The following is a 13,778-nucleotide window of genomic DNA, read 5'->3' on the forward strand; positions in this document are numbered from 1 at the left end:
CTCGCGTACACGAACTCGCACAGTATCGACTCCTCACTCAGTATAAACAGTGTCACAATCGCACCCTCAGCAAGGGCTACCTCGGAGTAACGGTCCCCGATCTCGAAGGTCGCGCTTTTACACCCTGTAAAAGCAAAATACGCATCATTGTCGTCACGGTTTGGACTCCACTTACTGCGTAAATGAAGGCGAAATCCGCACATTATCAGCTGCAGCGTCCGAGATGTGAGACCAGATAGCCAGGGAGCGGCTAGCCAAGGTCGTCACTTGATCTCAAACCTCACAGTGCTTCAAGAATTTCAGTCTCCAGGTTCTTTCAAGACGAGCGCAAATTGGCATCGTCACATTATCTTTGGGTCTGGTGTGATTTATTTATTAGATATCCAGAGATAGAGAGGGGGCAAAATGATCGTACACGCTGGGTAAAAGGACAAAAGTCTCGCCCTATCGTGACATGACAGATAGATACAAGCACTAATATCACGAAGAACATGCATCCTCCGATACTTCCTTGTACCATCGTGCATTTTCGTTCTGTATAGCCCATAAATAATCGCTGTTCGTATGCGACTCAAGTATTATTCCTTGTACTCGCGCCCTCACGCAAAAAGCTCATAATGGCGGAGGAAGCTTTCCTGAGGAGAATTCGGGCTGGGGTGGCTATGACCGCTGCTATCACTTGCAAGGGAAAGGGCTTTACCAAAGGCGACGCCACATGTCCTAGCTGCACAGCCCTGACACACAACGTCGAGGTGTGTCCCTTGCGGTGCACCTCCTGAAGACAAGATCTTCTCTGGCGAGTTCGGATCGATTGGGTGTTCGGGGGATATAGGTAGCTAAAACCACTTTCGTAACGTAAATTAGATTACTTGAGGCGCAACACTGCACGTAGGACAGCTAAAACTAGGTCAATACGAAGCTCGGAACGAAAAAGACAAACCACTTTCGATTCGTAAATTAGATCGTTTCAGGCCTCCCAGTGCACGTAGAACCACTAAAAAGAGGTCAATGCGAAGCTTGGAAAGAAAAACACCGACAAAGTTTGTGTGCAGTTACGTGCTAAGCACCAAATAAAACGTAATTAGCAAAAAAGGAAAAGAAAATGCCGGAATAAAGCATCTCCCCGCACAAATTTGGGCCTGTTTGTATACCATGGTAAAATAACTTTAATAGCACAAGGGTGTGGAAAAAAAACCAGACAGAGGGCTCTGGCTTTCGTTGTTCTTTTTTCCCCACGTCCTTGCGCTATTAAAAATCTTTTACAGTAATAAAACCTTCTGCTCACTCAAGCTGAAGTTAAAGCAACTCAGCGATGTTCGACATCGAAGGAAGACAAGGTCTTCGGGAGAATATTAGTATACCATGGGGATAGTTGTTCCATGTTTTAGTTTTTTTTTTTTCGATTTCGGTATTGGAGAGGGTATTGGAGGGCTTCCCCCAAGTCTGCCTTTCTTTCTTTCTTTAACTTACATTTTTTTTTTATTTGGCGACTTGTCATAACGCATATGTTCCGAAAAATTGCTCAACGCCAGTACATATCTGTGAGATATTACTGCGAAGGCCTCATCCGTAGTGACCGCACCATGAACTTCACGTCGGTTCAGGAAGACACCCATAATGCACAAAACATTCCTGAAATTTCTGCGCGAAGCAGGGTTGCATCCATTTATATAAGTCCTTTTTTAAGGAGGTGCGAATATGCGAAACTTTCCGATAACCAATTAAGTCTTGTGCAATTCGGTTTTGGTCTTCGAATCGAATAGTCACTTTTAGATTCGTAAACAGGCCCCAAATCCCAAATTATGCTTCGTGCAGGTGGTAAAACCCAGTTTTCTCTCTTAAATGTAGCAAAGTTGTTTTGAAATTGCTTCAGCGGTTGTGCAACGCGAGCGTTTCTGTGCTTCACGTGTATTTTAAGGGAGAAATTGGTGCCGGCTTTGATGGAAATGCTATCTCTTAACCTCTCAGCATTCCGTTTCTTTCCCCTCCGTACTTCTCTCTCTCATTCTGTCTCTCTATATATCTATCGCTTGCCACAACGAGACAATGCACTCACGTGATCAGGAATGCACAAAACCGTGTAATAACGCATCTTAAATCACCACTGCTGTAGACGAGTTACTAATGAGAGCGCGGGTGCCTGACCGAGCCCCGCTGTAGCCTGCAGAGGGGAAGGTAGCCGGGTTCGATTCCAACTGCCAATATGCGTCGTGGTCCAGGTTGGCCTGGGTGTAGGGTACGCGCAGGGTTCGAGGTACAACCAGTACGAGTGCGTTGATGCCAGCATTAGCAATTAAGCCGCAGCATGGCAGTCTGGATCAGTCAGGACGAGTGTCCGCATGGAGAGATGACAAGAAGGCATTCTCCTAATTATCTGCGGATGCAAACGGCGCTACCACGAGCGCCCATTAGACGTCTACAAGACAGCTTTGAAAGACGATAAAAGAGGCTTCGATTTTTTTTTTTTTTTTTCTTGAGAAACTCAAAGGCACCACTTCAATTTTCGACGGTGTAGGGTTTGGTGCTTGAAAACTAAAATGATGCGGGCAGAAATTTGGCAACGTACACTGCGCTTCCGGCTGATGTGTGAGGAGGATGTTGTAGGCTGTAGGCTGATCAAGCCTGGCTAGGCGTGCCGCCAAGTGCTTCCCCCGAGCGCCCCCTTTCCGAAAAGTTCGTCACTGTTCACAAGGTGATGCGGGCAAAGCACGAAAATAATGAACTTTGCTGAATACTCCTGTAAAGACGAACTTGAAGGGGGTGTGAAAATTTGTTATCGCCAGTTAAATAAGATTGCTTTTTATTCCGAGAGCAATTACATGCACACTCCAGACGAAGTCTGGTGTCGGCCTCACTGTGATGTCTTGCATATATATATATATATATATATATATATATATATATATATATATATATATGTGTGTGTGTGTGTGTGTGTGTGTGTGTGTGTGTGTGTGTGTGTGTGTGTGTGTGTGTGTGTGTGTGTGTGTGTGTGTGTGTGTGTGTGTGTGTGTGTGTGCGTGTGTGCGTGTGTGTAAAACTGTCCGGCGGCCGGATTCGAACATAGGACCTTTGGCAGAGTAGCCTGATATTCTAACCATTAGGAGATGGACGCTTTTTCTACGTTATTACATGAAAATAAGACGTAGAGCTCTGCAAAGCGCTAGGCCAACAGACACTTAGTATTCAGACAAATAGAGGCCGACGTAATCAGGCGGCACAGAACATCCTTGAGAATTACCCAAGTGCAAAGGACGCTTCGTAGCTGTCAGGGTCTAGTTTTCTTCTTGTTTTTTGTTTTTGTTTTGCCCACAAATAGTTATCCTACGTACTGCGTCGCGGCTATACACTGTTCTAGGCGTCGTTGCTCTTAACTCACCCATTCTGTTCGTGGCTCATGCCACGATTGGTCGAGAAACACGATTGGTCGAGAAAGGGGTGGATGATTCTAAGTTAAAACCACAAGTAAACTTTCGTGCATGCCATAGATAGATGCCATGTTAAAATGAACGCAATAATAGTATTAAGAATCAATAACGATTATTTAAAAAGCACACAAAAATGGAAAAGATACAAATTTAATAATACATCGGTTACACTCCACAAGAAAATATATGAATGGGCTGCGGAGCAAACATCCCCGTGGTGTAATACCATAGTGTATAGAGGCTCTAAATGAAAGAGTCCAAGCACAACCATTAGCATTGCTATCGTTGTCGTTAGATTAGGTTAGGTTTGGTTAGGTTTGTTTAGGTTAGTTTAGGTTACGCCAAGTTACGCTAGGTTACGTTAGATTACGTTAGGTTAAGTTAGGTTAAGTAAGCCGAAGACGGTCGTACATTGTAAGCGAGTGCGAGTGATAACTCTTGCATTTACCGTGATAGGTCCATAAATAACGGATGGATTTGACCCTTCAGTTGAAATTCGAAGGTCGACAATTGTGCTCGCCGCTATCGTCGTGCTCTGAGCACCATGCTGGCTTCCCTGCGCAGAAGTTCGCCCTACAGAGAATTAGATTCGTGACTCACTGTATTGGCGCTATCTGGTTCTTGGGCCGTCGCTATGCCTTCGTGAGAACGTGTTACCCGCGATTCCCGATGCGATTTTGAAGCCCCTGGTGTCAGCGGTACACACAAGGAGCGACATTTGTTAACTAGAGCACACGCGCTTTTCCACTTGACGCACTTACCTTGCGGGAAAACCACATGGAAGTTCGCCACGAAGCCTCGAGACTCATGTGAGTCGTCGGTTCGGAACTTGAGTCGCATGCGGTTCTCCGAGGTGACCAGCTCGGCATTCTGGCCTTTGCCCCCGCAGAGTCGGCCCAGAGATCGCCAACCTGGGGTTAGGGCCAAGAGAGAACGGAGCTCGGAGGTAACTCGATGGTAGCGATAGTAGCAGAAAATCTCAACGACTCGTTTTGAGATTATGCGTTTGGCAAGGCGGAAGTACTGAAAGTTCCCGCGTCATTCTATGGGAGTGAAGCGAATATAGTACTATCTCAGGCTATTTCTTTTTTACCGCAAAGCATGGCGTGTATGTTATTTACTTTTTCGTGGCCCGCAGCCCCTAATTTGGAGCTTTGCCAAGAAATCTTCTGAAACTTCACAGTGAAAGCAGCGCTACAAACACGGACGAACGAGAGGACGATAAAAGCGTTGGTATCATTTTTTTCGGTCGCCCATGTTTATCCCGCTCTTTTCGTTGTGAATGTCGACCAACAAGCCCAATAAGTCAACGCATTCCTAAATAATGCTTCGCCACTGCAAATTCACGTCAATGTGTTGGAGCTGTTCGGTTCCGCAACGGTGACAGCGGAAACGACGAATACAGAATAAGTGTAGTGACACAGTTGACTCAGTCACACGGGGGGTGCATTTCTTTTGTAGCCGCCACGCTTAAGCACGCGACACCAGTGAGTCACCATAAGCTTGGCTTGAGGACCCACGCAATGTCGGTTTATGAGAAAAAAAAAACAAGCAAAAAACAGGGGAGAAAGGACATGCGGGTCTTAAACGAGTAAATACGGTGATTGAAGCGCTTGTTCGGGATGTTGGCCTATGAAAGCCGCGTCTCATATTACATTCTCGTATCAATGATTTTATGATCACAGTGGTTTTGGTCTTACAGGTGTGTACGACCAAGACCGAAATGCTTTTGGTTGAATTATATCAGGAAAAAATTACTTTTGTTTGTATTTTGCCTCCCTAAAGTACTGCCTCCTACTATGTACTCGGTTTCGTATTACATGCTCAATTTTACAGTATTAGGCTATATTTGTTACATTTTTTTTTCTTCTATAATTATTAGGTCAAATATTATTAGGTCACGAAGGAAATGTCTCCCGGCGACACCACCGAACATCACGGCTGACGTACCGTCCTGGTGCCCGTCCCAAACCTCGACGAAGTCGAAGTTGCAGTCGGCGTCCGACTCGATCGAGAAGTCGACGAACCGAAGCGCCACCTTGGCCCCTCGCGGGGCCTCCAGGTCGAGCAGGCAGTGGGCCGAGGCAGGGTAGCTGTCGGGGTAGTCGGGCGTGGCCACGGTGCCGTTCTGGAAACCTGACGTTACGGTGCAGCCTGTACAGAGACAGGCGGTGACTTTAGCGAAGACAAAAGAAAAAGTTGGAGGTGCTTGCCTGGCACGCTACGTTGTCGGCGTGCCCGTTGAAAGGTGTGATGCACAGGATGAACGTACAAACGCATTGGTGGCACATACACCCACGAAACACGCATGCACACACTAAAGCTTCTTCACAGAATCTCTTTGACGACTTGTAGCGTTTTAGAATAATGGAAACTATCTAGCCTCGCGCTGAGCGGCAAGTGATTTCTGTTCGTGAGTCGAGGCTGTTGCACAGTTTCAAGCTCGAGTCACGGCAGAAGGGCAGCACGGCCTTCAGAAATTGCAATCTGTTTGAGGTGTAACGACTGCCATGAAGTAAAGCATGCATGAAGCGTCAACTCCCACTTCGTAAGAGGTGTACTGCAGCAAAATTTTTAAAAAATATATATATGGACGCTAGGAAGGAAACTGAAAAAAAAGAATCATTTCTCAGTTTGGTGTCGATTCCAGATTCACTGTCACTTTGAACAGCCTGCATCAAGTAGAAAGTCACTCAGTTTTGTTCTTTTTTCCGCACACATATTTTGCACAGAAGCTGTAGCCTTACGGCAACATTAGCGGCCTGCCACCATTCGGTTTCTATATTTTCTGAGTGCCTGCGAGCGTAGCGGATGCAAATTGAAACACGCTTGCTTGCTCGACCTGATCGCATTAAAAATGTCCGCTGAAAAGGCGACGAGACTACACGAAGCCTTTTCACACATTCGCGATCCTCGCGGGATATGCAGGGTAGTCCACTGTTAGCGGATGTTCACCTTGCAAGCAATCGAGCGAATATAACTTCAGCATTTCTTCCACTTCCTTTTGTAAGTTCACCTTACACGCCGCCTAACGCAGATATCTAATAAAATACGTTGGTCTGTTGGCTTTCGTGCTAAACTTAAGTTGCTATGAGCGCTCGAATGTTAGTAGAGTGTTTCCCCTATAAGTGGTACTACCCGGTACGTCAGCGGATAAAATTTGCTACGTTTCATTTTTTTCACCACGTGATCTCATTTGGCCTGCTCAAAGATGATCTTCATTCTGACACCTAACACCCGGCGTACGTATACAACTTTTAAGCGTCAAGAAGAGGTCGTGTTACATCTATACTAGCTCACGCAACGGCTGATCGTCGTTTCTTTCCGCTCGCACTTTACCTCCTTCGTGGCTGACCTTGATGCCTCCGCTGTCACTTTCGTACTCGAGCAGAAAGCCCCGGCTGCTGATCAAGTCGTCCGACTTGAAGTGGACCAGGACACTGCTGCCTGTAGATCTGAGGGTGCGCTTTTGGGATTCCGCACAGAATCGGCCGAAAGATGGAGATTCTGTACAAAAGAGGGAGAGAGAGAGAGAGAGAGAGATAATGTTGAAGAAGTCACACCTGATCGGTATCTATCAGAACTTTCGCCATTCAGCGATACAGGCCTTTGCGACACGAAGTTTGTATACCTTTACGGCGACCTGTGATGATGTGGCTATTCGGGCCATTCTCAAATTCTGGCCGCATTGTCGAATTCTGCAGCTATATGTAGTGGCGGCGTTTCTGGCAAATCTGAGAGGCTGTCGCATCCCCGAGGGGCAATCAAGAATACACGAGAAGGCGAATTCGAGAGTATGGCGGAACCTGACAAAGCGTCTAGACAATCAGCGCCCGGATCTGCGACATTTGTGGAGATTCTGGCACGTCGCGGCCTATTCGCGGCTCGTGACAGCAAGTGGAGGGACAGTTTATGCCAAAGTTCGAAACGTATCTTCCAAATTTTCAAAATTGTTGTGGTTTCTCGCAGCGACATAATTTACACCTCCGATCTTTTTCCTTATAGGAGAGCAGTAGAAAATGCAACACTGAATTTCCTTCCTTTACTTCTCTTTTCTTTTTTTTTCTTTTTTTGCAGGCAGTTCAGTGCGACTTTGGAGTAGTAGTAGAAAACTCTTGTGACAGCTGTGATGTTCGTGGTTCAAACCAAAATATTTTCTTGCATTAGCGCACCAGACGAATCACATGATAGTGGTACAGAAACATGCCAAATTATTGTACTGTGGCCGGAAGCACCATTCTAAAGAATGCTCTGTAAAAACTACGCGCATGCGAGCAGACTTCCGCGTAGAAAAAATTCCCCGTGATCATAAAGCTCGAATCACGTGTACTTCTGCGCTGCGAATTATTATGCGAGATAATTTGGATTATTGTACAAACAAATGTAGAAATACTGAAGTTCGTACGGAAGGGCGCATTCCAGCACGAATTCACTGTCGAAAATTCGCAGTAAAGTAATTATGTCGGATCATAAATATGCGAAGCCGTACGCATATTTATGCATGCTCAGTCACACATCATTATACGAGATTATTGGGGTCATATATTGTTCCGAAAATGCGCACGGATTGTTTCCAGCACACATGTCCCACCAAAGAAAATACGTATATGCGTCAAAATTTTCATGCATATAAATTTCATGCGGTCATACATGCCGAATTACGTGCACCTTACACAGAAACACCAGATGATGTGGGACTATTCGACAAAAACTTATGGAGTACCTTGGTTTTCTTTAAAGCAGTAGTGGCAATGAATAGCAGTATATATTCTTGTTTTCTATTTTAACGGAACCGCGCGCGTTGTACGCACCTTCGGTAGGGCCGTCGAAGATCTCGACGAAATCGAAGGTGCACAAGTCGTCCATCTCCAGAGCCAAATCTTCGAAGCGCATGACTACGACGCGACCGGGCTCGACGTTCACGAGCGTCCAGCAGCTGCTTTTGTGCGGGTATTGGAGCGGGTAGCCGGGGCTCGTCACGTTGCCCTGTTCGCCCGCCAGTGTGTCGCCGCATTCTTCGGCGAGACCTGCATTTAGAACACGCGCAAAGGTCCAGATTGTCTGCCAACGCGTGATGCGTAGCTGTGGCCCGATAAGCAGCGGCGTCATTTTCCATCTTCGCTCGTCTGCAGCGTAAAGCCGTTGTTTTCATCCGCGGTTTTCGAATACGAGAGTCTCTGTTAACCCATATGGGGTCTCGCAGGTTAAGATGAACTCTCTTCTCCGCGTCACGTAACCGCTACAATTCACTTGATGTCCAAACCGAAATAAAAAACAAGAAATTTGTGTTGCACTAACACACCGGACGAATGCCGTGATAGCGGTACGGAAACATGCCCAATTATTGTACTGTGGTATTTTAGCTACCGCGGCGTCCCCCAAGGTGGTGTACTTAGCCCTGTTTTATTTAATCTAACACTAATTGCTCTCTTTGAGCACGTGCCAACCACAGTCAGGCTATCGATGTACGCGGATGACATCTGCATATGGACGTCTGCAGTAACACGCCTACAGTTGCGAGCGAGAATTCAGAGAGCCGCCACACAAACGGCTATCTACCTCCGTAATCGAGGCCTGGACATTTCCTCCGAGAAATGCGCACTAGTGCCATTTACGCGCAAACCCATGGCAAACTACAGTGGAATGATAAATGGCCAAATAATACGACGGGTCCGATCGTACAAGTTTCTAGGTGTCATAATCGACAGGGAGCCCACACGTATCATACGTGAAAAAGCGGTTGACAGGCATCTGCCACCTTTTCAAGCTTTTCGCTGGCAAGACCTGGGGAATGTCGCCAAGTGCCATGTTATAACTGTACAGGGTGCTTTTTCTAGGATTTCTGCGATACAGCTTGCCAGCAATAAACAACGCAGGTAAAACGAATCTAAGCACAATACAAAGTCTTCAAGGTCAAGTGCTCCGGATTTGTCTAGGCCTGCCTCAGAGTGCTTCAACAGTGGCTACGATAGCAATAGCTAGAGACAACCTTGTCAAGACCCACATTGAAATTGAAGTACTCAGGACCCATATAAGGCATCTAGCCAGGACTCCTCGTCTCCATTTAGCCTCTCTACCAGCGGACAGACCACACACATCTTTCAGCCAAACGATAACCGCATATGATGAATCATTTCAAGCTTGTTTCACTCCGGCTGCGAGACCTCCGATCCCTCCATGGTGCCTCGCTCAGCCAAAAATCAACCTTGCAATACCTGGTATCTCGAAAAAAGCTGATCTATCATCACCAGCTCTTAGACAGCTCACGCTACTACATTTGTACGAGAACTACCGTGATTCTACACATACTTACACTGATGGATCTGTCCTTCCAAGCAGCTCCGCGGCGGCAGTCGTCATACCAGCGAAAGCTACAACAATCAAATTTAAGACGACCCACGCGACAACATCGACGGCAGCAGAGCTCGCAGCGCTCTTTACTGCCCTTCATCACATTGGTGATGAACCACCTTATAAATGAACAATATTCCGCGATTCCAAGGCGGCACTGCAGTCTCTACTGTCACCTTTACGACGCGTACCGCACGAACAACTAATATTCCATATTACAGAGACGTTACACAATATAAGTGATGCAGGCCATGAAATAACCAACCTTCCAGTGGCTTCCAAGACACTTCGGGATTATCGGCAATAAACGGGCGGATCACGCTGCTCGCTCAGCCCATAATGAGGAGCGCCAGGTCCCAATTCCTCTTTCTAGAACTGACGCAGCACGAAAGCTCCGCCTACTTGCTCGGCAGTGCACCGCGTCGCAATGGAATGAGCCACATTTAAGAAATACCCCACTGTACTCACTTGATCCCACACTAAATCTTCGAGCGCCATCACAGCTTCGCCGTAGAGACGCCACGCTATTGTATCGACTTTGGTTGGGCGTTGCCGACTTTGGTTGGCGATGCATTCCGTATGGGGATGACCGACACCCCAACCTGTGACCACTGCGGCCATGAAGAATCAATTGGCCATATTTTGTGAGCCTGCCCGCAGTACAGACCACAGAGGGCATGTCTTTGCCACGAACTTGACCAACTGGACGACCAACCGCTATCCGAAAAAATAATTCTACAACATCGAAAGGACCTACCGTCACAGAAGAAGGCCGTGCAAGCGCTATTGCGCTTTTTGCGGTCTACTGGCCTGTGTGAACGACTTTAACTGGAACGCCTTTTGTGTGTGTGTCTCCATGTGTGCGTGTTTCTTTTTTTTTCTTTTTTTAGCTTCTTCCTCTCTGTCATCTTTCTAACCCCTATCCCCCATCCCCAGTGTTGGGTAGCAAACCGGAGACTCATATCCGGTTAACCTCCCTGTCTTTCCTCTTCATTCTCTCTCTCTCGCTCTCGATTCTCTTTCATCGCTTTTTTTTTCGGTGAAGATTACAGTGCCAGTCACTAAACCAAATAGAGGCGAGGAAAGGTGATGCAACAAGAACATGCAACGCACCTGCCTTGAAATAAATCAGTGGCTAGGGCCTTCTGCTCCTCAGCACCCGATCGCGCATTTGACTCCCAGCAAAGCGTGCTCTAATGCTATTCCAAAAACATGAAATATCGACGTATAGATCCATAAATGGTACGTTTAACGCGGACGCAGCCAGGATATTACTGCAAACGTGTATTGAAAATTTATTCCAAGTCTGGCCTGGATTTTGTGTTGTTGAAGAAGGCGTCGAAGGCGCGCCGCGGTTTGCAATATTTTAACGCAGATGTTTGCAACACCACGAGGCATCGCGGAAGCTTAGGTACTTCTCTGGTCAGCCGAAATCTGCGTCGTCAAGTTAACAGATTCGAATCTGTTATGCTCATGGGAATAACTCACCTGAGGGGTCAATGTCCGCGTGGAACTCCATAAAGAACCCCTTCTCCTCGTAGGACTCGTCCGACTTGAAGACCACCGTGACGGATGAGGAGTTGGTGGCCACGGTGTGGTTCGAGATGGCGCCGCACATCTTACCCACGGATTCCTGGCTCGGGCCAATCAGGACATCGACGTTGTCGAAACTGAACGAGAGAGTTCTACGACATTTACCACGGGCGCCAGAGTCGACAAAAGTTCAAAAGGCAAGCGTGTGCTTGATTTTCGAATGCAATCCAATTATTTACCTATTTTATTCATAGACAACTAAGACATGCCTGAGTATAGATACCACCAAAAAAAAAATTTATGAGGGCACAAGGTGCTGGCCCGGGAAAATCAACGTCTTCGCGATCTTCTAAGTTGGCATGATCTAGGATTTACTAAGCCTCCACTCCAACGTATTTGTACATTGATTGATTGATTTGATTGATTGATTGATTGATTGATTGATTGATTGATTGATTGATTGATTGATTGATTGATTGATTGATTGATTGATTGATTGATTGATTGATTGATTGATTGATTGATTGATTGATTTGGCATATCAAATCAAAACATGGACTACATGGGCTTCAGTTTAATTTTCACCACTGGGAGTTTATTTACTGTGTACCCAAAGCATGTCACACAAGCATTATTTGCATTACGTCACGGCCGCCCGCATCCCAGAAACGAAACCGCGACTTTTCCGTAGACACTCAGCCACGCCACGACAGCTGGTGCTTTCTCTTTATTATTTTCTAGGTCGATGAGGGGTTGAAGAGATGATAGGCCTAAATACTAGGTCAACAAATACTATAAACATTGTAAACATTTTTGGATACACTGAGTAGCATACTGCGTTCTTCAAGACCAGAGGATCCATGATGCAGATGACGGCGACCGAATGGGGCGGATAACCGCGGTACGGCTGAAACAACGAACTTCTCAGTCACGCATTGCGGGCTGTGAACTTTTGAGTCATGATCGGAGCGGCAAGCAATGCAATCTACCTGACGTAATAGTTCTGCGAAAACCCCGAAGACGGAGAGAAATAATTAATGAAGCGAAAATAAGACATCCACCCGTTCGTAGCAATTGCTACAAAGGAAGCCCATATGGGATCCTCGAAAGAAAGGCCTCACAGTTGGAGAAAAACTCGTCCTGGTCCGCGACGAATCCAGGACGAATTTGTCTTCCTGGTCCCGCATTTCTTTGTGGTACCGGAATTCGCCCCGGACCAGGACGAATTTTTCTTCAACTGTGAGGCCTGTCTATCGAGGAACCCATATGGGTTTCCTTTGTAGCAATTGCTACGAACGGGTGGATGTCTTGTTTTCCCTTCATTAAGCAAGCTAGCTATTGTAATGGGCCAATTAATTTTAACTTTATGTTTTTCCCTTAAGCGTCCCCCTAAAGCTCGACACTTTTCCTTGACTGACGCCGCTACTGCCACATCATCCTCGCACTCCTGAGACGCACGACCTGACTATGCAGTCGTGTCGAGGAAACTCTTCGAAAACGTACTCGCATCCGGGCGATTCCTCGATCTGAACATTGAGGAACCGCAGCGTGATGTTCCCTTCGGCCGCGGTGATGACCCAACGGCACTGCTGGTTCGACTCGTAGGTCCTCGGGTAACCCGGGGAGTAGATTCTCGCTGGAAACGGAAGCGCCGTCAGGTTGCCTCCGCAATCTGCACATCAGAAGTCAATGCAAAGTGGTTTAAAATTAGGTTATCACTGGTATTTACTGCAATGGACTTTATTCGGACACTCGAAGCGCGTCTGGGCCTTCGGCGCTGCCGCCGCCGTGCTGTCCTGATATCGACGGCGCATGCGCGGATCGTTCGTGGGGGGGGGGGGGGGGGGGGGTCGGAATATCTCCAGATCAGACGCGCAGTGCATTTGGCTGCAAGAAAAAAAAAACTCACTTGCCGTCCCAGCCCTGCGAAAGTGGATTTCCAGTGAAGCTGTTGAAAACCACCCCACACAACTGCTGAGGGCGTTATGCAATGCTTTGTGGTTTTAGACTAATGGTAGTAGTAATAATTTAGAGTATAATGGAAGTAACGTTAATAATAGTACATTTTGAGAGCACGCTGCCGCCCATAGCTGTGCTGTAGCAGCATTAAAATCAGTTGCTAGGCTGGTTATTTCACACGAACGGCTAGGGAAGCCACTCTTCCTGTCGCGAGCTGCCTTCGTCACGGCAGCTTGCGCAACAGTAATTTTTACCGGGGAAACGTATGTGGGGAGCACTACGTGCTTCGCATTGTTATCAGGAGCGCCTTATCGTCAATTACGTGGTTCGGGTGCTTGTTTGGAGCTTGTTCTTTATCGAAACGTATGTAGTTCTGTATGTTGTATGCGTGATTTCAAAGAATGTATGCACGGTTTGCTTCACTTTACTGATTGCTTGAAGCATCTGCCTTACGGGGGTACGAGCCACTGTTCGTGGCCCTGCATTGCCGCAGTTATGGTATGGTAT

At 46.8% G+C, this 13,778-nt stretch overlaps 1 protein-coding gene across 1 annotated transcript in view; it reads right to left on the reverse strand.

Annotated features, from left to right (window-relative positions):
• LOC126525938 (mannan-binding lectin serine protease 1-like) overlaps nt 1-13,778 on the reverse strand; it is a 44,414-nt gene that overhangs the window by 15,932 nt on the left and 14,704 nt on the right. The window contains exons 3-8 of the mRNA XM_050173918.3: nt 12,816-12,984; nt 11,268-11,449; nt 8,240-8,455; nt 6,768-6,935; nt 5,379-5,582; nt 4,190-4,339 (exon numbers count right to left, since the gene is read on the reverse strand). Coding sequence (XP_050029875.3) covers nt 4,190-4,339; nt 5,379-5,582; nt 6,768-6,935; nt 8,240-8,455; nt 11,268-11,449; nt 12,816-12,984 — 1,089 coding nt within the window. The remainder of the gene's footprint in view (nt 1-4,189; nt 4,340-5,378; nt 5,583-6,767; nt 6,936-8,239; nt 8,456-11,267; nt 11,450-12,815; nt 12,985-13,778) is intronic.

Source organism: Dermacentor andersoni, chromosome 8, assembly GCF_023375885.2.
Source record: "Dermacentor andersoni chromosome 8, qqDerAnde1_hic_scaffold, whole genome shotgun sequence".
Taxonomy (NCBI): domain Eukaryota; kingdom Metazoa; phylum Arthropoda; class Arachnida; order Ixodida; family Ixodidae; genus Dermacentor; species Dermacentor andersoni.